General features: G+C 44.9%; 1 protein-coding gene across 1 annotated transcript in view; it reads right to left on the minus strand.

The window, feature by feature from the left end:
- The window catches only part of LOC140203932 (hepatocyte nuclear factor 3-alpha-like), a 44,540-nt gene extending 23,069 nt beyond the window's left edge, over positions 1-21,471 (minus strand). The window contains exon 1 of the mRNA XM_072270101.1: positions 21,050-21,471. Within this exon, the coding sequence (XP_072126202.1) occupies positions 21,050-21,121 (72 nt within the window). The 5' untranslated portion in view covers positions 21,122-21,471. The remainder of the gene's footprint in view (positions 1-21,049) is intronic.
- Between the last annotated feature and the right edge of the window lie 3,993 nt (positions 21,472-25,464).

A 25,464-nucleotide genomic window follows, 5' to 3' on the forward strand; every position in this document is an offset into this window, starting at 1 on the left:
GGAAAGGTAAAGACCTGGAGAAGAAGGAATCTGATAGGAGAGTGGCCCATGTGAGAAAGGGGAGAAGGTGGGGGCACTTAGGAGGAGCTGATAGGCAGGTGTGGGGAAGAGTAGGGAATAGAAGAACAGGGAAGCAGGAGGGGAAAAGAAAAGATAAGAAAAAAGAATTAACATTAGGAGAAATCTACGATTTATGTTTGTAATCTACTGCACTACTGCTGCAAAAAGCTAATTTGTTTGGCATTTACACCTTGTGTATGATAATGAAGCAGAATGATCAATTATGAGATTATGTGCCAGTGATTACTGAAACAGAGGAAAAACGCAGATGAATTTGTGAATCAAGGATGAAAGGGGTTTAAATTCCTAGAGTTCTGGATCCAGTTCTGGAAAGGGTAAGACTCAACAGAGCCACGCGAGGGAAACGGTTAAAAACAGAGGGGCAGTGAGATTGAAATTTATTGTCACTGCTAATGGTTTGAGAAACAAGAAAGGGAAAGGAGGGGTTTAGTCAGTGCTGCTGGAATGCCGTGAAATGAGTTTAAAAAGAAAATGGAACTAAAGTTCTTGGCTATGCTTGAATGCAAGGAATCTGGGAATACAGGTGATGAATTGAGGACGCGGGAAGTGAGAACGCAGTATTGTGGTTGCTGCAGTCACAGAGCTCGAGGATGGGCAGGGCTGGCAGCTTAACATTCTTGGTTGCAAAGGTTTCAGATAAGCTGGTCTGGGGAGTACAGGCTAAAGAAGCAAGTAAATCTGAGAAGAGGTAGTACACAGAAAGCTCAACCAATGAGAAGCATAACCAGGCAACTCAAATTGATGGAAATATATTACAGTACGCAAAGTGTAAATGAGAGATGGAATAAAATTTAGACAAGTCATTGAGAAATATATAGGTAATTAATAGAGTTGTAGTGAAGAATTACATAGAACATAGAACAGTACAGCACAGTACAGGCCCTTCGGCCCACAATGTTGTGCCAACCCTTAAACCCTGCCTCCCATATAACTCCCCACCTTAAATTCCTCCATGTACCTGTCTAGTTGTCTCTTAAACTTCACTAGTGTATCTGCCTCCACCACTGACTCAGGCAGTGCATTCCACGCACCAACCACTCTCTGAGTGAAAAAGCTTCCTCTAATATCCCCCTTGAACTTCCCACCCCTTACCTTAAAGCCATATCCTCTTGTATTGAGCAATGGTGCCCTGGGGAAGAGGCACTGGCTATCTACTCTATCTATTCCTCTTTTTATCTTGTACACCTCTGTCATGTCTCCTCTCATCCTCCTTCTCTCCAGAGAGTAAAGCCCTAGTTACCTCACATTGACTGAGAATATGGCAAAGGACTCAGGGGACTCAGAGTTCTTAATATTCATTGTGAGATCTGATTCCTGAACTGTCAAGGAGTCAGAATCAGAATCAGGTTTATCATCATCGGCATGTGTCGTGAAATCCGTTAACTTAGCAGCAGCAGCAGCTCAACGCAATACATAATATAGAAGAAGCAAAAAAAAAATGATAATAATAAAAAGTAAATCAATTACAGTATATGTATATTGAATAGATTAAAAATTGTGCATAAAAAAGAATATGTATTTAAAAAGTGAGGTAGTGTTCACAGGTTCATTTTCCATTTAGGAATCGGGTGGCAGAGGGGAAGAAGTTGTTCCTGAATCGCTGAGTGTGTGCCTTCAGGCTTCTGTACCTCCTTCATGATGGTAACAGTGAGAAAAGGGCATGTCCTGGGTGCTGGAGGTCCTTAATAATGGACGCTGCCTTTCTGAGACACCGCTCCTTGAAGATGTCCTGGGTAATTTGTAGGCCAGTATCCAAGATGGAGCCAACTAAATTTACAATCCTCTGCAGCTTCTTTCGGTCCTGTGCAGTAGTCCCTCCATACCAGACAGTGATGCAGCCTGTCAGAATGCTCTCCACGGTACATCTATAGTAGTTTTTGAATGTATTTGTTGAAATGCCAAATCTCTTCAAACTCCTAATGAAGTATAGTTGTTGTCTTGCCTTCTTTATAACTGCATAGATACGTTGGGACAAGGTCTTGATACCCAGGAACTTGAAACTGATCACTCTCTTCACTTCTGATCCCTCTATGAGGATTGGTATGTTTTCCTTCGTCTTACCCTTCCTGAAGTCTACAATCAGCTCTTTCATCTTACTGACGTTGAGTGCCAGGTTGTTGCTGCGGCACCACTCCACTAGTTGGCATATCTCACTCCTGTACGCCCTCTTGTCACCATCTAAGATTCTACCAACGATGGTTGTATCATCAGCAAATTTATATATAGTACTTGAGCTATGCCTAGCCACACAGTGATGTATATAGGGAAGAGTAGAGCAGTGGGCTAAGCACACACCCCTGAGGTGCATCAGCGTTGATCGTCAGCAAGGAGGAGATATTATCACCAATCTGCACAGGCTATGGTCTTCCAGTTAGGAAGTTAAGGATCCAATTGCAGAGGGAGGTACAGAGGCCCAGATTCTGTAACTTTTCAATCATGATTGTGGGAATGATGGTATTAAATGCTGAGCTATAGTCAACGAACAGCATCCTGACGTAGGTGTTTGTGTTCTCCAGGTGGTCTTAAGCTGCGTGGAGAGCCATTGACATTGTGTCTGCCATTGACCTATTGTGGCGATAGGCAAATTGCAATGGGTTCAGGTCCTTGCTGAGACAGGAGTTCAGTCCAGTCATGACCAGCCTCTCAAAGCATTTCATCACTGTCGATGTGAGTGCTACCGGGCGATAATCATTAAGGCAGCCCATATTATTCTTCTTAGACACTGGTACAATTGTTGCCTTTTTGAAGCAAGTGGGAATTTTCATCTGTAGTAGTGAGAGGTTGAAATTGTGCTTGAATACTCCCGCCAGTTGGTTGGCACAGGTTTTCAGAGCCTTACCAGGTACTCCATCAGGATCTTCCCCCTTGCGAGGGTTCACTCTCTTTAAAGACAGTCTAACATCGGCCTCTGAGACAGAGATCACAGGGTCATCAGGTGCAGCAGGGATCTTCACAACTGTAGTTGTGCTCTCCCTTTCAAAGCGTGCATAGAAGGTGTTGAATTCATCTGATAGTGAAGCATCGCTGCCATTCATTCTATTGGGTTTCACTTTGTAGGAAGTAATGTCTTGCAAACCCTGCCAGAATTGTTGTACCTCCGATGTCGCCTCCAACCTCATTTGAAATTGTCTCTTTGCCCCCTGAAATAGCCGTCTGCAAATCACACCTCATTTTCTGGTACAGGCCTGGGCCGCCAGCCTTGAATGCCACGACGTATATTCAGCAGACGCCGTACCTACTGGTTCATCTGCAAACACTACTTCAGTGTGTTTTTTGCTCTCTTTTTGCACTATAAAGTTTAATTTTTTATTTTGATTATTTTTTATTGCAATTTATAGTTTTTAATGTTTGCACTGTGTTACTAATTCCACCATGGACGGCCCAAGTCTGGTTGCTAAAGAAGGAGAGCCAGGCATGGACTAGCAACCCCATCCTGTAAAAACTCAGCGCTACAAAAACACCCGAAGCTCCGAAGACCTCATCCCTGGGAGAGGAAGGAGAAGATGGGCTCCACCTGGGATAACTTGGAAGACTGGCCCGGGACAGGGGACTCTGGTGAGCAGCTTCTGCAAGGGAGGGATGATGGGCATAAGGTGCTGCTGCAGAACCACATATCTCATGGCATATTGGACCCGATTCTGGTTCTGCTCTTCTCAGGATGTAGCAATCACTAAGGGAGCATACAGCACTACACTGGGTTTCAACAATGAACCGGGGCATTTTGGCAATCATAATTCAGTTGGATTTATCCCAGAAAGGAACAAGGGTAGAGCAGGAGGGAAAAAAATCCTTTCCAATTTAGGATACAGCCAGGTTTACAAGGCTGACATAGGCTGGGAAAGAACGCTTGATTGTAAATCAGTGACAGAGCGGTGGGAGGCAGTGGGGTGGAGATCGTCAGCGTTCAAATCAAATATGCTCCAAAAAAAGGGCAAATTTATATTTATGGTAAGACATTGCAAAAAAAGAACGCTTTATGAGAAATACCACGAGATCAAAATAGCACAAAGGCTAGAGAACATGCAGAGATGAACTTTAAAAAGAAATCTGAAGTCAAAGAGAGGGCAGGGAGTTTTTTTTGCAGGAAAAAACACGGAAAACCCACAGACATTCTATAGATAAGGAAACGAGTGGGTGCGGCAGGTACATTAACAACATTTAAAGGCAAGTAAACAGCTACATGGATAGGAAAGGTTTAGAGAGACTTGGCCAAACACAGGCAAAGGAGACTAGCTTGTATGAGGATCTTGGCTGGTATGGACCAGTTGGGCCAAAGACCTGTTTCCCTGCTTTAAGACTCTGTAAAAGAAGAAGGCGGGTTAAATTAGAAATCAAAAGAAGGAAGGCATGTAAAATTTAAAATGAACATTTTCTGTCTGACATCACAGAGGAGGGAGGAGATATCAACATTGACATTAAAGAAGAATGATGTATGTATTAGAAAGAGAGTATAATTAAGGACCGGGCGCCTTTAAAAGTTGACAGGTTGAAATGCATTCCAGACTGTTAATAAGTGCAGTGGGAGGAACTAGCAGAAGTTCTTACTGTAGGTTTCCCCTTCATTTGCGCTGTTAGGGGGTTTGGAAGACTGTGGCTGTAAGTGCAATTGCGTAAAGATCAGTGCAGACCTGATCAGTTGACTGATCTGTCAACACCACAGTTGAGATTGTTACAGAAACACCAGCGTACATTGTAAAACTGAAATCAGAGAAGTTGCAGTGCGATCACTTGAATTGAGTATGATGTTTTCTGAAGGGGTTGTCTATTGGTGGGTCCTCAGGTGGCTGTAAAGACCAATCCGGGATCCACGTATTTACTGTTACTTAGAGAGTAAAGAGTGGAATAAGGGTTGTTAAGATCACAGGACATAGGAGCAGAATTACTCCATTGTGGTCTGCACCACCATTCACCATGGCTGTTTTACTCTCCCTCTCAACCCCATTCTCCAAGTTTAGCCCTGATTCATTGTCAGCAATAAGCTCAGGTAATTGTTGCTCTTTTCATATTCCTGTTGGTATCTTTCAGGATATATTTAAAACAGAGGTGGATAGGTTCTTGATTAGAACCTACCATATCTAATAAATATAATCTTCAAAGATATCAACAGGAGTATGAAAAGAGCAATAATTACCTGGAACTCATTACCTATGATGTTGCCAGAAGGGTTTAGAAGAGGGAACTGGATATATATTTGAGAGAAAAAAATTTGCGAAGCTTCAAGAAAGCAGCAGGGGGATGGGGCAGAAGGGGGTCCTCTCACAGGAGCCAAAGAAAGCTCGAAGGCCTCCTAATCTGAGATTCAATAAAGGCTGAAAATAAATAAGGAATACCTTGCATTGGATGCAGTTCAATTTAATCAGCTTCCATTGTTGGTGTCTGACCCACCTTTAAGGAATGACCATCTTTACAATACAATCTATTTTTGAGGACATCAGAAAGAGAGTCAATGAGGGTAAACACACTCAGTAGCCACTTTATTTGGCACACCTATACAACTCTAATCAGCCAATCATGTGGCAGCAACTCAATGAATAAAAGCATGCAGACATGGTCAAGAGGTTCAGTTCTTGTTCAGACCAAACATCAGAATGGAGAAGGAGTGCAATTTAAGTGGCTTTGACTGGTGAATGATTGTTGGTGCCAGACGGGGTGGTTTGAGTATCTCAGAAACTGCTGATCCCCTGGGTTTTTCACAGACAACAGTCTTCAGTGTTTACAGAGAATGGTTAAAAAAAAATCCAGTTAGCAGCAGTTCTCTGGATGAAAACACCTTGTCAATGAAAGAGTTCAGAGGAAAATGGCCAGACTGATTCAAGCCGACAGGAAGGTGACAGTAACTCAAATAGCCACACATTGCAACAGTGACACGAGGAAATCTGCAGATGCTGGAAATTCAAGCAACACACACAAAAAATGCTGGTGAACGCAGCAGGCCAGACAGCGTCTATATGAAGAAGTACAGTCAACGTTTCGGGCCGAGACCCTTCGTTAGGACTAAGTGAAAGAAGAGATAGTAAGAGATTTGAAAGTGGAGGGGGAGGGGCTCTTAGCTCCATCCTTCCCCCTCCTGTCTTCTCCTATCATTTCGGATCTCCCCCTCCCCCTCCCACTTTCAAATCTCTTACTATCTCTTCTTTCACTTAGTCCTAATGAAGGGTCTCGGCCCGAAATGTTGACTGTACTTATCTATAGATGCTGCCTGGCCTGCTGCGTTCACCAGCAGTTTTTGTGTGTATTACAACAGTGATGTGCAGAGGAGTGTCTCTGAATGCACAACACATTGAACCTTGGTGCAGATGGGCTACAGCAGCAGAAGCCCATGAACATACACTGAGATACCTAATAAAGTGGCCACTGAGTGTATTTCTCGTGCTGTAATTGGATTTTAGCAAAGTGTTTGACAAGTAGTGCACTGAGATCAGGAAACTGAAAGAATAGCATGGTAGTGTAATGCTTTACAGCTCCAACGACCGGAGTTCAATTCACCAACTACCTCTGAGGAGTTTGTATGCTCTCTCTGTGACCATGTGCGTTCCCTCAGGGAGCTCTGTTTTCCTCCCACATTTCAAAGATGTACCAGTTAGTATGGATTAATAATTTGTGGGCACATCATGTTGGGCTGCCCCCAGCACATTATTGAAATGTGTTAGTTGTTGATGCAAAACTATTTGTTTCGTGTGACAAATAACTCTAATCTTTTAAAGCCCCTTGAGAGAAAGTGGCAATTTGAATGAAAAGATGCAAGAAAGCAAAGGACATACAAAAGGCGTAAGATCATGACAGGAATTGAACCACAATCACTGGTGCTATATAGTGCTATGCCAGCCACTACGCTACCAATCCATTTACGTTACATGGGAAATTGACAGGGCAAGCCAAGCTCCTCTATAAAGATGTAGGCAAGGAACAAATGAAGGAATTAGGAAGTGACCCAGACCAATGGGTACCCTAACAAGTGATTTGAATAAAGGATGCCAGTACCTTCAGCAAGTCCATGACAGGAACTAGTTCTAACCTCTTGGAAGAGAGACGAGCCCATAGAGTTTCCAAACTTCCCAGCTATAACACCTCACTACAACCACCGTCATAGATCATGCACATCCTACACACAACACACTGCCAGCTACCTAAGCTAAAATTAGCTGTATTTTGTCACATGTACATTAAAGCATTGAAACAGAATGAAATACGCTCTTTTGTGTCAAACACCAACACAGACCAAGGGTGTTCTGGAACAGCCTGCAGTGTTGCCACAGTTCCGACACCAACATAGCACGCTCACAACTTACTGACCCTGACCCCAACAGTATGTGAGATGAAAGCAGAGGACCTGCAGGAAACCCATGGAGAACGTCCCAACTCCTGACAGACAGCTGTGTAGATGGAACACAATGGTTCCCTACTGGCAATAATTAGTCAAAATATTAACGTAACTTGAATGCTAATTAGAGTAATGGTAATACTTGCGTCAATTGTTGTCACTGGTCAGTTAATAGTTGTGTTCTAGGGTCATAGCATGGTTCAGGAGGGTTGAAACTAATTTGCAAGGGGGATGGGATCTGGAGCGATAGAGCAGTGAAAGAAGTGCATGGAGTAAAGCCAGATCTAACATATAGAGAGGCTTTGAGGAAAGAGAAGCAGAATAAACGGTGTAAAGGTGTAAAGTGTGTGTACCTCAATGCAAGAAGCATCAGGAACAAAGGTGATAAACTGAGAGTTTGGTTACATACATAGAATTATGATGTAGTGGCCATTACAGAGATTTGGCTGACACCAGGGCAGGAATGGATTCTCAATATTCCTGGATTTCAGTGCTTTAGAAGGGATAGAGAGGGGGGAAAAGGGGAGGAAGGGTGGCATTACAGGTCAGGGATACTATTACAGCTACAGAAAGGGTGGGAATGTAGCAGGATCCTCTTTTGAGTCAATACGGGTGAAAGTCAGGAACAGGAAGGGAGCAGTTACTCTACTGGGGGTATTCTATAGGCCCCCTGGTAGCAGCAGAGATACCGAGGAGCAGATTGGGAGGCAGATTTTGGAAAGGTGCAAAAATAACAGGGTTGTTATCATGGGTGACTTTAACTTCCCTAATATTGATTGGCACCTGATTAGTTCCAAGAGTTTAGATGGAGCAGAGTTTGTTAAGTGTGTCCGGGACGGATTCCTGTCACAGTATGTTGACAGGCCAACTAGGAGGAAGGCCATACTAGATCCAGTATTAGGTAACAAACCGGGTCAGGTCACAGATCTCTCAGTGGGTGAGCATCTGGGGGACAGTGACCACCGCTCCCTGGCCTTTAGCATTATCATGGAAAAGGATAAAACCAGAGAGGACAGGAAAATTTTTAAACGGGGAAGGGCAAATTATGAGGCAAATTATAAGGCTAGAACTTGTGGGTGTGAATTGGGATGATGTTTTTGCAGGAAAATGTACTGTGGACATGTGGTTGATGTTTAGGGATCTCTTGCAGGATGTTAGGGATAAATTTGTCCCGGTGAGGAAGATAAAGAATGGTAGGGTGAAGGAACCATGGGTGACAAATGAGGTGGAGAATCTAGTCAGGTGGAAGAAGGCAGCACACATGAGGTTTCGGAAGCAAGGATCAGATGGGTCTATTGAGGAATATAGGGAAGCAAGAAAGGAGCTTAAGAAGGGGCTGAGAAGAGCAAGAAGGGGGCATAAGAAGACCTTGGTGAGTAGGGTAAAGGAAAACCCTAAGGCATTCTTCAATTATGTGAAGAACAAAAGGATGACAGGAGTGAAGGTAGGACCGATTAGAGATAAAGGTGGGAAGATGTGCCTGGAGGCTGTGGAAGTCAGCGAGGTCCTCAATGAATACTTCTCTTCGGTATTCACCAATGAGAGGGAACTTGATGATGGTGAGGACAATATGAGTGAGGTTGATGTTCTGGAGCATGTTGATATTAAGGGAGAGGAGGTGTTGGAGTTGTTAAAATACATTAGGACGGATAAGTCCCCGGGGCCTGACGGAATATTCCCCAGGCTGCTCCACGAGGCGAGGAAAGAGATTGCTGAGCTTCTGGCTAGGATCTTTATGTCCTTGTTGTCCACGTGAATGGTACCGGAGGATTGGAGGGAGGCGAATGTTGTCCCCTTTTTCAAAAAAGGTAGTAGGGATAACCAGGTAATTATAGAACCAGTAAGCCTTATCTCTGTGGTGGGAAAGCTGTTGGAAAAGATTCTTAGAGATAGGATCTATGGGCATTTAGAGAATCATGGTCTGATCAGGGACAGTCAGCATAGCTTTGTGAAGGGCAGATCGTGTCTAACAAGCCTGATAGAGTTCTTTGAGGAGGTGACCAGACATATAGATGAGGGTAGTGTAGTGGATGTAATCTATATGGATTTTAGTAAGGCATATGACAAGGTTCCACACGGTAGGCTTATTCAGAAAGTCAGAAGGCATGGGATCCAGGGAAGTTTGGCCAGGTGGATTCAGAATTGGCTTGTCTGCAGAAGGCAGAGGGTCGTGGTGGAGGGAGTACATTCAGATTGGGGAATTGTGACTACTGGTGTCCCACAAGGATCTGTTCTGGGACCTCTACTTTTCGTGATTTTTATTAACGACCTGGATGTGGGGGTAGACGGGTGGGTTGGCAAGTTTGCAGACGACACAAAGGTTGGTGGTGTTGTAGATAGTGCAGAGGATTGTCGAAGATTGCAGAGAGACATTGATAGGATGCAGAAGTGGGCTGAGAAGTGGCAGATGGAGTTCAACCCGGAAAAGTGTGAGGTGGTACACTTTGGAAAGACAAACTCCAAGTCAGAATACAAAGTAAATGTCAGGATACTTGGTAGTGTGGAGGAGCAGAGGGATCTCGGGGTACATGTCCACAGGTTCCTGAAAGTTGCCTCACAGGTAGATAGGGCAGTAAAGAAAGCTTATGGGGTGTTAGCTTTCATAAGTCGAGAGATAGAGTTTAAGAGTCACGAGGTAATGATGCAGCTCTGTAAAACTCTGGTTAGGCCACACTTGGAGTACTGTGTCCAGTTCTGGTCGCCTCACTATAGGAAGGATGTGGAAGCATTGGAAAGGGTACAGAGGAGATTTACCAGGATGCTGCCTGGTTTAGAAAGTATGCATTATGATCAGAGATTAAGGGAACTAGGGCTTTACTCTTTGGAGAGGAGGAGGATGAGAGGAGACATGATAGAGGTGTACAAGTTAATAAGAGGAATAGATAGAGTGGATAGCCAGCGCCTCTTCCCCAGGACACCACTGCTCAATACAAGAGGACATGGCTTTAAGGTAAGGGGTGGGAAGTTCAAGGGGGATATTAGAGGAAGGTTTTTTACTCAGAGAGTGGTTGGTGCGTGGAATGCACTGCCTGAGTCAGTGGTGGAGGCAGATACACTAGTGAAGTTTAAGAGACTACTAGACAGGTATATAGAGGAACTTAAGTTGGGGGGTTATATGGGAGGCAGGGTTTGAGGGTCGGCACAACATTGTGGGCCGAAGGGCCTGTACTAAGCTGTACTATTCTATGTTCTATGTTCTATGTCATTGTTTTCTCAAAACACAAGTGCTTCAGTGCTCTTCTGCGCATTCATAGAGCTCACTCTACACCCAGAAATGCCCCTCAAGTAAGATCTCATGCCACGGTAGTTTAGCGATAAGCGCCACGCTATTACAGCTCGAGATATCGGAGTTCGGACTTCAGTTCCAGTGCTGTCTGCAAGGGGTCTGTATGTCCTCCCCATGGAATGCAAGGGTTTTCTCTGGGTGCTCTGGTTTCCTCTCAAAGTCCAAATATGTACCAAGTAGATCAATTAGTCATTACAAACTGTCCCGCGATTAGATTAGGGTTAAATTGTGTTGGTCGGGTTTGCTGGGCATGGCTCGAAGGGCCGTGCTGCATCTCTAAGTATTAAAATATTAATCTCACCTCTAGGATCAATTGGGTAGTGGATTCAGGGGACCAGCAGATTGCTGATCAATCTTCGGTTGATGGCAACCGTTAAGGCTTCTCTCTCAAGAACTGAGGGCTCCTGGCTTCCATAGGGGAATGGTGATACGAACACACACTGACACATGGCTCTAGGCAAACACTACTGTATACACACACACACACACACACACACACACACACAGTGACACACATACACTCACACCCACAGTGACATACACACACATCCAGTGATACACAGTGAGACACACACACACCCACAGTGACACACAGGCACATTTACACCCAGTGACATACACACACACACACACACACACACACACACACACACACATATAAATGAGTGACACAGTAGCACAAACACAATGCTATGAAGATCAGCAGAGATGGGAGCATACTGACATACAATACGTATAGGGTGAGGGCAGTCAGCAGTCGTTAGTCGCAAACATCTCCCGGAAACCGAGTGAGGATGTGATGCTGAGGCTGTGTCTGTCAGGCCTCGGTCAGACCGCTTGGAATATTGTCAGCAGCTTTGGGCCCTTGTCCAAGAAAAGATGTGCTGGCATTGGAGAGGGTGCAGAGAAGTGAACGGGTTAACACACAAGGAGTGTTTGATGGCTCTGGGCCTGTACTTGCTGGAGATTAGAAGAATGGGGGAAATCTCACTGAGAACTATTGAATATTGAAAGGCCTAGATGGATGAACCAGAGAGGATGTTTCCTACAGTGCGGAAGTCTAGATCCAGAGGGCACATCCTCAGAATAGAAGGATGTCCCTTTGGAACAGAGATGAGGGGGAATTTCTTTAACCAAAGTCTGTGGAATTTATTGCCACAGATGGTTGTGGAGCCCAAGTCATTGGGTTTATTTATAGAGGAGCTCGATAGATTCTTGATTAGTAAGGGTGTCAAATGTCATGGGGAGAAGGCAGGTAATGGGGTTGAGAGGGATAATAAATCAGCCACGGTAGAATGGCGGAACAGACTCGATGGGCTGAATGGCCTAATTCTGTTCCTATACCAATATTCTTATATGAAACTATATTTACAAGGCACACTATTGTAAATGCACTGGGATGGTAATTGTGTATATAATTATTTTAAAAGAGTTTCAGTAATAAAGAAATGTGGATAAATACTCCTGTCCTTGCACCACGATAAATACTTGGACACCCTGAGAGTTGATACTGATATAAACCTGCCACATAACCCACTGACATGAACATTCTCATCAACAGATTAGAACTTATACGATCAGACAACTTATGCACACTCAGATATGGACTCACAGTGTAAGTCACATAAATGTAAATTATATAAGACATAAACCAATAATTTCAATTCTCTGCCCTATTTTTCTGCCTTACCCGATGATCAATGATTTTACTGCAAAGGGTGTCTGAGACACTTTGTGTCACAGTGGTGACTGGCCACTTTAGTATGTGAGTTATCTCCACTGGAGTGGTGCAAGATCTGATGTCACTCCTTACTTGGGAATTACTGGCAAACTTGGATCACATTTTCCAGTGGATGTGTGTCATGAGACACACCCAGCACACTGTGGATTTTGTGAGTTGTCCTGCAGGACCACACTGAAATTCCCAGCGACCGCTGCCCTACCCCGAGTCCTGTGCTAGCCTCTAATTCAGGCATCCTGATATGGTGGTGCCCCAGTTCTTCCAATCAACCTGCCCAGGCCTAATCCATCTAATCCCCCCCTTTTCTCAAACTACCAATCCCAACCCATTCTCTGTTCTACCCCCCAACATCCACACTGGGGGCTCCAATAGATCCCTCTGCTCCCAGCTCTGAAGCCACCCTCTGAAAAGGTGACTGTTCATTCCCGTGCATAGATGCTGCCTGGCCCATTGAGTTCCTCCAGCATTTTGTGTGTGTTACTCTGAAAAGAGTATCAGGCAGCAGCATTCAGTATGATGAATACCAAGGCTGGGACTTATGAGTCAGTCCACTATGTCTTAGTCATAGAGTGGTACAGCATAGAAACAGGTCCTTTGGCCCATCTAGTCCATACTATTATTCTGCCTATTCCCATCAACCTGCACCTAAACCATAGCCCTCCATAAGCCTTACTATCCATGTACCTATTCAAACTTTTCAAACCTGTATCCACCTCTTCCACTGGCAGCTCGTTACTCACTCTCACCACCCTCAGGTTCTCCTTACATATTTCACCTTTCACCCTTAACCCATGACCTCTAGTTCACCTCTCACCCGACCTCATTTACTGTATCTCTACCTCTCACAATTTTGTATACTGCTATCAAATCTCCCCTCAATCTTCTTCGTTCTGGGGAACGAGTCCTAACCTATTCAACCTTTCCCTATAACTCAGGTTCTCCAGACCCGGCAACACCCTTGTGAACAACTCCACACTCTTTCAGTTTTATTTACATCTTTCCGCTATGTAGGTGACCAGAACTGCGCACAACACTCCAAATTCAGCCTGTCTGGTGGAGTCACAACCTGGTACGGGAGCCATACTACCCACAATGGCAGGGCACGGCAGGATCGGTGCAGACAGCCCAGCACTTCTCTGGATGTGAACGTCCCTCTGTTTGGGAGAAGTTACAGCAGCACCTCTGTAAACAGGGCCTGAAGGATCATCAGGAACTCCGGCCACTCCAAAAACAACGTGCTTCAGCTGCTTCCATCTGACAAATGGTACCGCATCATTAAGTCCAGGACCAACAGGCTTCAGGACTGCTTCTTTCACCAGGCCATCAGATTTATCAATACACATTGATCTGATTATGAATCTGAGTGCACATTGATCTGACTGTGTACCTGACTGTACATCGATTTGATTGTGTATCTGACTGTACATTGATCTGACTGTGTATCTGACCGTACATCGACTTGATTGTGTATCTGACTGTACATTGATCAGACCGTGTATCTGGCTGTACATCGATCTGACTGTACATTGATATGTGTATCTGGCTGTACATTGTTCTGACTGTGTATCTGACTGTACATCGATCTGATTGTGTTTCTGACTGTACAATGATCTGACTGTACATTGATCTGATTGTGTTTCTGACTGTACATTGATCTGACTGTGATTCTGACTGTACATTGATCTGACTGTGTGTCTGACTGTACATCGATCTGACTGTACATTTGTCTGTGTATCTGACTGTACATTGATGTACACAATGTTTAGTGTCTGGACAATATCCCACCTCCCCCCACCCCCACTGCTCCCTTCCTTACCGCTTGTACATAGCGACAGAAATGCAACATAAGTTTTTTATTCCCTCATGTTGTGAGGAGGATGTAAGAAATTAAATTCCAATTCTAACTAATTCAAGCCTCACCAACGTCTTATACAATTTTAACATAAAATCCCAACTCCTTTACTCAATGCTCTTGTTTATGAACACCAGTGTGCCAAAAACTCTCTTTACAACCCCAACTCCCTCTGATAGGGTTGCATATCTGAGAATATACTGACCTACATATACAGCATATAGGCAGGGTGCCTAAGACTTCTGCACAATACTGTATTTGTTAATGTGGAGCAGACAGCAAGTTTGCAAATCTGGCAGGAGCAAAGAATGTTGGGAATGGCATGGATGGAGTGTCGTGGAGGGTGTGGGACAGGTGGCAGAGAAGGAGTGCCAAGGGTGGAGGGCCAGATAGGTGCCCAGGTAAACAAATGGTTTATTGATCTTTACAGAATGTCTCTCTGGTGCTTCCTGCTCCCTCCCCTCTCCCTTCCTCTTTTCCCAACCATGATTCCCCTCTGTGTATCTGTGTGTCTGTCTGTGAGTGTGTGTATGTCTGTATGTGAGTGGATGTGTGTGTGTCTGTGTGTGTGACTGTGTGTGAGTGTGTGTCTGTGTGAGTGTGTGTCAGTCTGTATGTCTGTGTCTGTTTGCATGTGAGTGTGTGTCTGTATGTGAGTGGATTTGTGTGAGTGTGGGTCTGTCTGTATGTCTGTGTCTGGGTGTGAGTGTATGTGTGTGAATGTGTGTTTGTGTGTGTGAGAGAGAGAGAAAGTAAGTTGTAGGTTTACAGGGAAACAAGGAGGGGGGAATTACGCTAATGGGACACAGACTGGATGGACCAAATGGCCTTTACGTGTGCTATTAAAGATTGACACAATGACAGTCAAACAACCTAATGACTACTGAAGCAAAGACCCAAACTGACACTAATATAAACTGAGAAGTGACTTTAATATGTAAGCATAAGTCCCTAATTTAAATACAAACTCAACTGCACTTGTGCAAACACACAACTGCAAAAGGATAAGGTGGCACTGAGATTGATCGGAGGAACTGACACTAATATAATGTTGTAACATTGCACAATGATTTAAATGCAATGTCTAAAACATGCATGATGCATGCACACATGTGTTCACACAAACACACATGGTCACACGTGTTGTAAACAGACACACTACCACACTGCTGCAAAGAAGAACAGATGATGCAATTATGCACAAAAGGTGACCCAGGATACAGATGTGCAGTGACACATACCACTCACCTGATCACAATGAAATGTCTTCACAGAGGAACCTCCTATTATATATTCCTGAACATCAAACATACACAATGATATTCCACTGATAATCTCCTTTACACAACAACATACTACTTTGAACAGACAAGCAATAACTTACATTTTTATAGCATCTCTTCTGTGACAAAGTATCGTCAGGTTCTTGGCAAGAGTGACATTAAACAAGACTGACAATGAGCAGCAGGAGAGAGAATGAAATAATCAAAGGTTTGCCCAAGGGCCTTAAGGTTCTCATGGGGGCGGGGGGTGATAACAGGGACGAGCTCCCACTAGGTATTAAATGCTCCCAATGGCCTGCACCTCAAATAGCCTCAGACAACCAAGTCCAGCTCCTGCCTTCACCTGTGGCTCTGCTACTAAGCCCAGCAGAACCGTTTCCATTGACACGACAAAGGCGGCTCGCTGGTGCCTTCAAACCAATTGTTTTGAGCAACTGGGGCTCATCAAAGCATGGTTGGCAACTCAGTTACTCGTTTCACTATGTCTCATCTCTCACTGTGAAAGGGGATGCTTCTTTCTCCCTCTATTAGGGAGCAAGAGAGCGTACAGTATGTCAAATTGTGTGGCTGTGTGGAGAGGGGACCTGGGCATTACTCTCCATGTCGTACTGCCCTGGCTGTGTCGAGAGGGGACCTGGACATTACTCTCCATGTCGTACTGCCCTGGCTGTGTGGAGAGGGGACCTGGGCATTACTCTCCATGTCGTACTGCCCTGGCTGTGTGGAGAGGGGACCTGCTGCATTACTCTCCATGTCGTACTGCCCTGGCTGTGTGGAGAGGGGACCTGGACATTACTCTCCATGTCGTACTGCCCTGGCTGTGTGGAGAGGGGACCTGGGCATTACTCTCCATGTCGTACTGCCCTGGCTGTGTGGAGAGGGGACCTGGGCATTATTCTCCATGTCGTACTGCCCTGACTGTGTGGAGAGGGGACCTGGGCATTACTCTCCATGTCGTACTGCCCTGGCTGTGTGGAGAGGGGACCTGGGCATTATTCTCCATGTCGTACTGCCCTGGCTGTGTGGAGAGGGGACCTGGGCATTATTCTCCATGTCGTACTGCCCTGGCTGTGTGGAGAGGGGACCTGGGCATTACTCTCCATGTCGTACTGCCCTGGCTGGAGTATACAAAGTAGACAGCTGGCATGCAAATATCCATGGTCGACTCCAACCGCTCTTGCCCAGGGGGTAAAGTTAAGTGGAACAGAAGATATAGAGGGGTAGAGGGCATGATGGCCAGCGGCATAGATATGGGGTAGCACAGTAGCGTAGTGCTTAGTACAGACGGACCGGGTTCAATCCCCACCGGTGCCTGTCAGGAGTCTGTACGTTGTCCCTGTGACGGCCTGCGTTTCCTCTGGACTCAGGTTTCCTGCCACAGTGCACACATGTACTGATTAGTCGGTTAATTGGTCATTAGGCTAGGGCTAAATCGGAAGATTGCCAGGCAGTGTGGTGCAACAGGTTACAAGGGACTATTCCACACTGTATCTCAATAAATAAAGAAACTATTCATTTCTGGATTTAGCAGTTCAGTAGGCACGGGTACCTCTCAGGGTAGAGGGCAGAGGTTTAAGGTGGGAGGGAAAGGATGAGGGGCATTCTCTCTCACCTAGAGTGTGGTGTGTATATGGACTGTGTCTCCAGATGAAGTGGTGAAGGCAAGTGCAAGCACAATGTCGAAAAGACATCCGGATAGCTGCACAGATAGGAAAGGCTTAGAGGTATATTGCCGACAGAAAGTGATGGATACAGCCCAGTCCATCACAGACAAATCCTCCCCAGCATTGAGCACCACCACAAGAAAGCAGCGTCCATCATCGACAGACCCCGCCACCCAGGCCACGCTCTCTTCTCACAGGAGGCACAGGAGCCTTCGTTTTCACATGCCTGCTTCGGGAACAGGCTCCTGATCCAGTGTGGATAAGCTTGTTCTTCTTGACGCTGAACTGATTTCACAACCTGTGGACTCACTTTCAAGCACTCTACAATTCACGTTCACCGTGTCATTTATTTCTTTCTGTGTTTGATTTGTGCACATTGTCTTCTTTGGCATATTGACTGCTTGTCAGTCTCTGTTTACGTATAGTTATTTTTCATAAATTCTATTGTATTTATTTTCCTGTAAATGTTTGCAAGAAAATGAACCTCAATGTAGTATATGGTGACATATATGTACTTTGATCATAAATTTTACTTTGACTTAAGACCTTTAAATGCAGAGAGATGGGTTACCTTAGAAAGCCACATTGGTTGGCATGGGGAAGCTGGGAAGAGGGCTTGTTTCTGTCTATCTCTGTAAGCCAAGGAGAGGTTTCAGAAAAAAGTATGAAAATTTTAGAATCAAGACTCTGCTAAACTGGGAGTCAATGTGGGTAGAAAGACTCAGGCTGGGAGCTGAACAGGGGTCACAATGGACTAGTGATGAAGGTGGCTGTTGGGAAGGATGGGTGAGTGTGTCAGTGGGTAGGCAGATGCAGGTACAGAAGGTCTAAGATGGGCTCGGGGTCAATGCAATGGTACTTGAAAAGTCTGGTTCAGGCTCTGACCATTGCTGGACTGAATGTTGGCGCGGAGAAACACAAATGGAAAGCAGGGAGAGGGTTGGCATGGCGATACACAAATAGTACAGTGATATGAAGATACAAACACACAGTAAAATGGACCCTGTACAGAAACATATCGTAATAAACACACTGATGCCCTGATGATGAGATACAGGAACACACTGTTGATACGCACAGCGGGAAAAAAACACATCATCAAACAGGATAACATTGATATAAACACAAAAACTCTCACACACATCTGGCACACTCACATATATACACATTGGGATAAACACAAATACTCGCACACAGACACATAACACTTCAGTCGAAATACACTCACAATGAGATAGTGATGGAAACATAAAAGTGGGTTCTGGTTAATTGGGGCAACCGCTTATTTGGGACAGCTCTTAAGGAACAAAAAGTAATTGAGAAACTAGCCAGGATTCCCTTTATTTAATTGGGGCACTATGCCATTTAATTGCCAAACTGTCTCTAACTATCATTAGCCGTGTCACTTGCAAGGCCGTTATACACTACATCGTACTTAGAGTGAACAGGCCTTCTTCCACTGGTCCCTTAAATTTAAACAACTTCCACAAAAAGATAAATAGCAGATCAGATTTTTTGAACGACACTCCTAAACTGTGAAATTCAATACCTAAATCTATAAGAGATGCAGACTCAGTTGACACTTTTAAATGCCAGCTCAAAACTGATTTATTTAACCCTGTTTTTAACTAACATATTTTTGCCTTTTATTTTCAGATTTATTTTTATTTTTTAATTTATTTTAGTGTTTGTACTTTTATCACATTGTAATACACTTTGAATGAGATTGTCTGTATGAAAAGTGCTCTGTAAATAAAGTTATTATTCTTGTTACTATTAAGGCAGGTGTAGAACTGGCCAGTGCTACAGGGCTGGAGGTTGACAATCTTGTGATTTGATGCATAGTCCCGCGTCAAATATAATGATACGTTTGTAAAAAATCCAGTTTATCTCAGATACTAGGCAGGGGGATGGCATAAAGCACACACTGCACGCAAATATGGAGTGAGGCATTAATATGAAAATGGAACATGCACACTAATGTATTGAAGGCAATGCATTGTCCAGTAATGAGCAGCAAGCATACCCACACACAGAGTAACTGGCAGTGGTGACCAGACTGGCCTCAATACACACAGAAACTGGCATGAACACACACGACAGCACCTGACATTAGCAGTGACACTTTAATATAAATGCATGAATTCCCACATGGTGACAATCTGATAGATGCAGACTGACTGATTGCAATACTGTACACACTACACTCCATAATACACACACATGGTACGGTTAACACCACACTATCAGACCCAGGGCATCGGAGTTCAGAGTTCATTTCCAATTCACAATGGTATAGGCATGCTCCCATAGATATGATTATCAATGCTATTGTACAATAGACAAAGACTGACACTACTATAGTCACAGACACACTGGTTTGTGCACCTCCCACAGATACAGAACAGGTAAATTTAGTCTAACAAACTGTTGTAGACCCCCAACACAGTGCAATATGAACAGATAGTTTGCTGATGCACAGATGACTGTATGCTGACTGACACACTGATTCAATGCATCGTCACATACTCACACACACACGATTACAGGCACACACACTGACACATTAGCTTATGTGTAGGTTGTATTAACACTTAATTACAGATCACACTTACACACGGTACACTCAGTGGGCACTTTATTAGGTACACCTGCTAATCAATGCAAACATCTAATCAGTCAACCGTGTGGCAACAACCTCATGCATAACAGCATGCAGACTCAAACATAAGAATGGGGGGAGAAATGTGATCCAAGTAACTTTGATGGTGGAATGATTGTTGGTGCCAGACAGGGAGGTTTGAGTATCTGAGAAACTGCTGATCTCCTAGGATTTTCACACACACTAGTCTCTGGTGTTTACAGAGAATGGTGTGAAAACATATAAAATGGAGTGAGAGGTGGTCAAAACACCTTGTTATAATGAGAGAGGTCAAAGAAGAATTGCCCGACTGGTTCAAGCTGACAGGAAGGTGACAGTAACTCAAATAATCACGCGTTGTAACAGTGGTGAGCAGAACAGCATCTCTGAATGCAAAGCACATTGAACCTTGACGTGGACGGGCTACAGCAGCAGAGGTTCACAAACTTACACTCAGGAACCATTATGGTGAAAGGCTTATCACGTTGATACTATAACGCAGACACACACACCTTGTGGCGGACACAACGATGTAAACTATGGGGCTTTAAAATAAGCACGGTCGCTGACATGGTCAAACAACAGCATTCAGTTATAGTTACACACACACACACACACACACACACACACACACAATGCTGGAAGAACTCTAAGTCAGGAAGCATCTGTAGAGGGGAATAACAGTCGACGATTCGGGCCGAGACCCTTCATGAGGACTCATCTGTAGTAGTCAACTAGCAGCACCCGCGTACACACACTCCACACCGAGCAGATCCAACCACCAATGAACCAATCAGTACCCAAATGAATTGTCATTGCGACCAGCGCCAATCCCTGAAAGTGAAACAATCGAGTTCAGTGGGTGAGGCGACTGCAGTACGCGGCTGAAATCACTGTGAACCTGGCACACGAGGACTTTACTTGCGCGCTCGTTGCTTTGGTCCCATTTTCAATCCCAAATTCCATCTTCACTGGACCGGCTACAGCCCAGAGAGCGCACAGACTAGAGCCGATGAGGCCTTAACCTGAGAGCCCACACTGACAACAATCTCTTTCTGGAACAGAGATCTAACAACCCGGTTCGTCTCAGATTCCGTGTCCTAGACAGACTTTACATGGGAATAGATCATTTAGCAAAAGTAGTCAGTTGTCTGTAAGAGGTGTTGTGCGTTATACTGACCTCACCGGGGTCTGAATATAAACTGGTCCACTCGGGAATTTCGTGTGATTCCATTTTCACAGATCCCAACATATCGCTTCCTTAACAAAAATACGACCAAAGCAGGAAGAGGGAACGTTGCAAATGATCTTCAGGCTCCAAATTGTATTCCAGTGCCTAAGTCTCGGGAATGTGGGAGACACCTTGAGATCCAGGTCCCTTCGGCAGCGATGAAGCGGGGTCTCAGGGACTGGGTGGGGTATATACTGCGGGGTAGTCCGCTTCCAAAGGCTCCGGTTCCAGATTCCAAAACCTCACCCGGTGGATGCACCCGTCCAAAAGTTTCAGAGTTGTCCAGAAATGCGGGTGCAGACCAGAGAACTTTCTCACCTTCGCACGGCAGCTGTACCTGTCTGCAGATCCCTCTCTCTCAGGGACTGGAAGCTCTGAGCTACAAGTGTGCGACTGTAGGGTGTGTGTGTGTATGTGGGGGGGCGGGGGGGGAGTTACTGATTAACTGATGCCTTTGAGGTGTGTGGCCAGTGTGGATGAACTGGGTTGGGGAGTAGACAACTGGGCGCTCGCTGCGCCCTCAGGCGCCGGACGACAGAATTGCAGCCTCTGCTCATCCAGAGACAACAAACACGGACGGAATGTTTTCCAGTCCTGCATGGTCAATGTGCTACCTGGAAGCTTTATAGAAAACCGTGCAGTGCATTTAACCGTTTAAAACATGCACTGAATTTCCTCCTGTTGTCCTTTGCCCTCCTTTCAAACTTTCCCATCGTTTCTCTCCATAAATGCTTACATGTGCTTCGCAGAATACCTTCTTGCCCCTACCCAGCCGCGGGGGCTTTCAATATCCTCTCTACTGGTTGCATTACGGCCAGTATTTTCCCCACCCACCCCGCTTCCGAGCCTACAGCCCCCGTGAGTGTGCAAAGGACTAGTGAGTAGATAGTGAATGTATACTGTACATTGCAAGCGTGTACATTGTGAACGTGCGAAGTGCGGGCGTACAGTTAGGGAATGGGTTATATGTAAACTGCGAGTGTGCAACAAAGGCATACAAACTGTGTGAATGATTATAGTGATTGTGACTATAGGACTGAGGCAGACCGGGAGAAAGCACAAGGGGGCTGCTGGAAAATAGCGTTGGCACTTGGTAGAAGGTATCAAAAAACGGGGAGAAAATTCAAAAACTCAGAGATGCAAAAGGACTTGGGAGTCCTCGTGCAAGATTTCCTAAAGGTTAACTTGCAGCTTGGGTCTGTGGTGAGGAAGGCAAATGCAACGTTAGCATTCATTTCTGGAGGACTGGAATGTAAAAGCAAGGATGTCTAGCTGAGGCTTTATAAGTCATCGGGCAAAATTAGAGCGCATGGTATTGGGGGTAGGGTACTGACATGGATAGAAAATTGGTTGGCAGACAGGAAACAAAGAGTGGGGATTAACGGGTCCTTTTCAGAATGGCAGGCGGTGACTAGTGGGGTACCGCAATGCTCGGTGCTGGGACCACAGCTATTTACAATATACATTAATGATTTAGATGAAGGGATTAAAAGTAACATTAGCAAATTTGCAGATGACACAAAGCCGGGTGACAGTGTGAAATGTAAGGAGGATGTTATGAGAATGCAGGGTGACTTGGACAGGTTGGGTGAGTGGGCAGATGCATGGCAGATGCAGGTTAATGTGGATAAATGTGAGGTTATCCACTTTGGTGGCAAGAACAGGAAGGCAGATTACTATCTGAATGGTGTCAAGTTAGGAAAAGGGGAAGTACAACAAGATCTGGGTGTCCTTGTTCATCAGTCACTGAAAGTAAACATGCAGGTACAGCAGGCAGTGAAGAAAGCTAATGGCATGTTGGCCTTCATAACAAGGGGAGTTGAGTATATGAGCAAAGAGGTCCTTCTGCAGTTGTACAAGGCGCTGGTGAGACCCCACCTGGAGTATTGTGTGCAGTTTTGGTCTCCAAATTTGAGGAAAAACATTCTTGCTATGGAGGGAGTGCAGCGTAGGTTCACGAGGTTAATTCCCGGGATGGCGGGACTGTCATATGTTGAAAGATTGGAGCGACTTGGGTTGTATACACTGGAATTTAGAAGGATGAGAGGGGATCTGATTGAAACATATAAGATTATTAAGGGATTGGACACGCTAGAGGCAGGAAACATGTACTCGATGTTGGGGGAGTCCAGAACCAGAGGCCACAGTTTAAGAATAGGGGGTAGACCATTTAGAACGGAGTTGAGGAAAAACTTTTTCACACAGAGGGTTGTGGCTCTGTGGAATGCTCTGCCTCAGAAGGCAGTGGAGGCCAATTCTCTGGATTCTTTCAAGAAAGAGTTAAATAGAGCTTTTAAAGATAGCAGAGTCAAGGGATATGGGGAGGAGGCAGGAACAGGATACTGATTGTGGATGATCAGCCATGATCACAATGAATGGCAGTGCTGGCTCGATGGGCCAAATGGCTTACTCCTGCACCTATTGTCTATTGACTGCACTTGGAGTATTGTGAGCAGTTTGGGTCCTCTTATCTAAGAAAAATGGCTGTGCTGGCATCGGAGAGGGTCCAGAGGAAGTTTACCAGAATGATTCTGGGAATGAAAGGGTTAACATTTGAAGAGCTTTTGATTGTTCTGGGCCTGGACTCACTGGAGTTTAGGAGAATGAGGAGGATCTTATTGAAACCTACCGAATATTGAAAGGCCAACATAGAGTGGATGTGGGGAGGATGTTTATTTTAGTGGGCAGGTCTAGCCCCAGAGGGCCCAGCCTCAGAATAGAAGGATGTCCCCTTTAAAGCAGCGATGAGGTGGAATTTCCTTAGCCAGGGAATGGTGAACCTGTGGACTTTATGGCCACAGACAGCTGTGGAGGCCAAGTAATTTGAGATATTGAAAGTGGAGGTTGAAGGTCCTTGATTCATCAGGACATCAAAGATTACAGGGAGAAGGTAGGAGAATGGGGTTGAGAAGGATAATAAATCAGCCATGACAGAATGATGGAACAGACTCAATGGGCTGAATGGCCTAATTCTGCTCCTATGTCTATGGTGTTATGATGTGCAAAGCATGAGAACTCTAGTGGTAGAATGTATGAACATAGCACAGAACAAGCTCCTCAACCCACCGTGTCTGTGCCATTGAAACTATTCCCATCTGCCTGCGTGTGTCTCTTTAAAACACCACTATATTTGCTTCTACCAATCAGCATGTGCCAGGCACCTAACACCATCTGTGTTAAAACCGCCGCACCCAAATCCTTTAAACCCAACCCCCGCCACCTCAAAGATTTGCCCTTTGGTATTTGACTAAAGTAGTTTAGTTTTTGTAGTTTAGTACCCTGGGGAAAAGGCTAACTATCCGTGCCTCTCATAATTTTATAAACTTCCATCAGGTCTCCCCTCAGCCTCTGACACCCCAGAGAAAACAATTCTGTCAGTCCAACCTCTCCTCTCCCTAGTCTCTAATCCAGGCAGCTTCAGGATAAACCTCTTCTGCACCTTTTCCAAAGCCTCCACTTCCTTCCCAAATGCACCATCCAGAACTGCACACAATATTCCAAGTGCAACCTAGTCAAAGCTCTATAAAGGGGCAGTTTAAGTTCCTAATTCTTATACTCAATGCCCCAACCATATGCCTCTCTACCGCCTACTTGTCATGCCACTTCCAGGGAGCTTTGGACTTAGACCTCAAGATCCCCCTGTGTAGACTCAGAATCAGGTTTAATATCACTGACATGTATTGTGAAATTTGTTGTTTTGCAGCAGTACAGTGCAATATATAATGATTTTTTAAAATCTAAAAAGTACAATAAGATATATATATTCGGTAGATATGTATAAAATTAAGCAAGCACTGCAAAATCAGAGAGTGAAAATTGGTAAGGTAGTGTTCATGGGTTCATTGTCTGTTCAGAAATCTGATGGCAGAGGGGAAAGAACTGTTCCTGAAACATTGAGTGTGTGTCTTCCAGCTTCTGTACCTCCTCCCTGATGGTAGAGAGAAGAGAACGTGTCCTTAATAATGAACATCGCCTTCCTCAGGCATCACCTTTTGAAGGTGTCCTGGATGCTAGGGAGATCAGTGCCCATGATGGAGCTGGCTGAGTTTACAACTTTCTGCAGATTTTTCTGATCCTGTGCAGTGGCCCCTCCATACCAAGCAGTGATACCAGTACATTCATCAAATGCACCAGACCACTAGACTCAGAAACAATTACTGCCCTCAAGCCTGATCAACACCTGAGAGCGAGTGAAGTTATCCCCTCTGGTTCAAGAGCCAGATGGTTGAGGTTGTAATAACTGTTCCTGAACCTGGTGTTGTGGGTCCTGAAGGTCCTGTAGCTTCGTCCTGAAAGATGTTGGAGGTCCTTGATGATGGATGCTGCTTTCCTGCAACAGCGCACTGTGTAGATGTGCTCAATGG

This window comes from Mobula birostris, chromosome 10, assembly GCF_030028105.1.
Source record: "Mobula birostris isolate sMobBir1 chromosome 10, sMobBir1.hap1, whole genome shotgun sequence".
NCBI classification, from domain to species: domain Eukaryota; kingdom Metazoa; phylum Chordata; class Chondrichthyes; order Myliobatiformes; family Myliobatidae; genus Mobula; species Mobula birostris.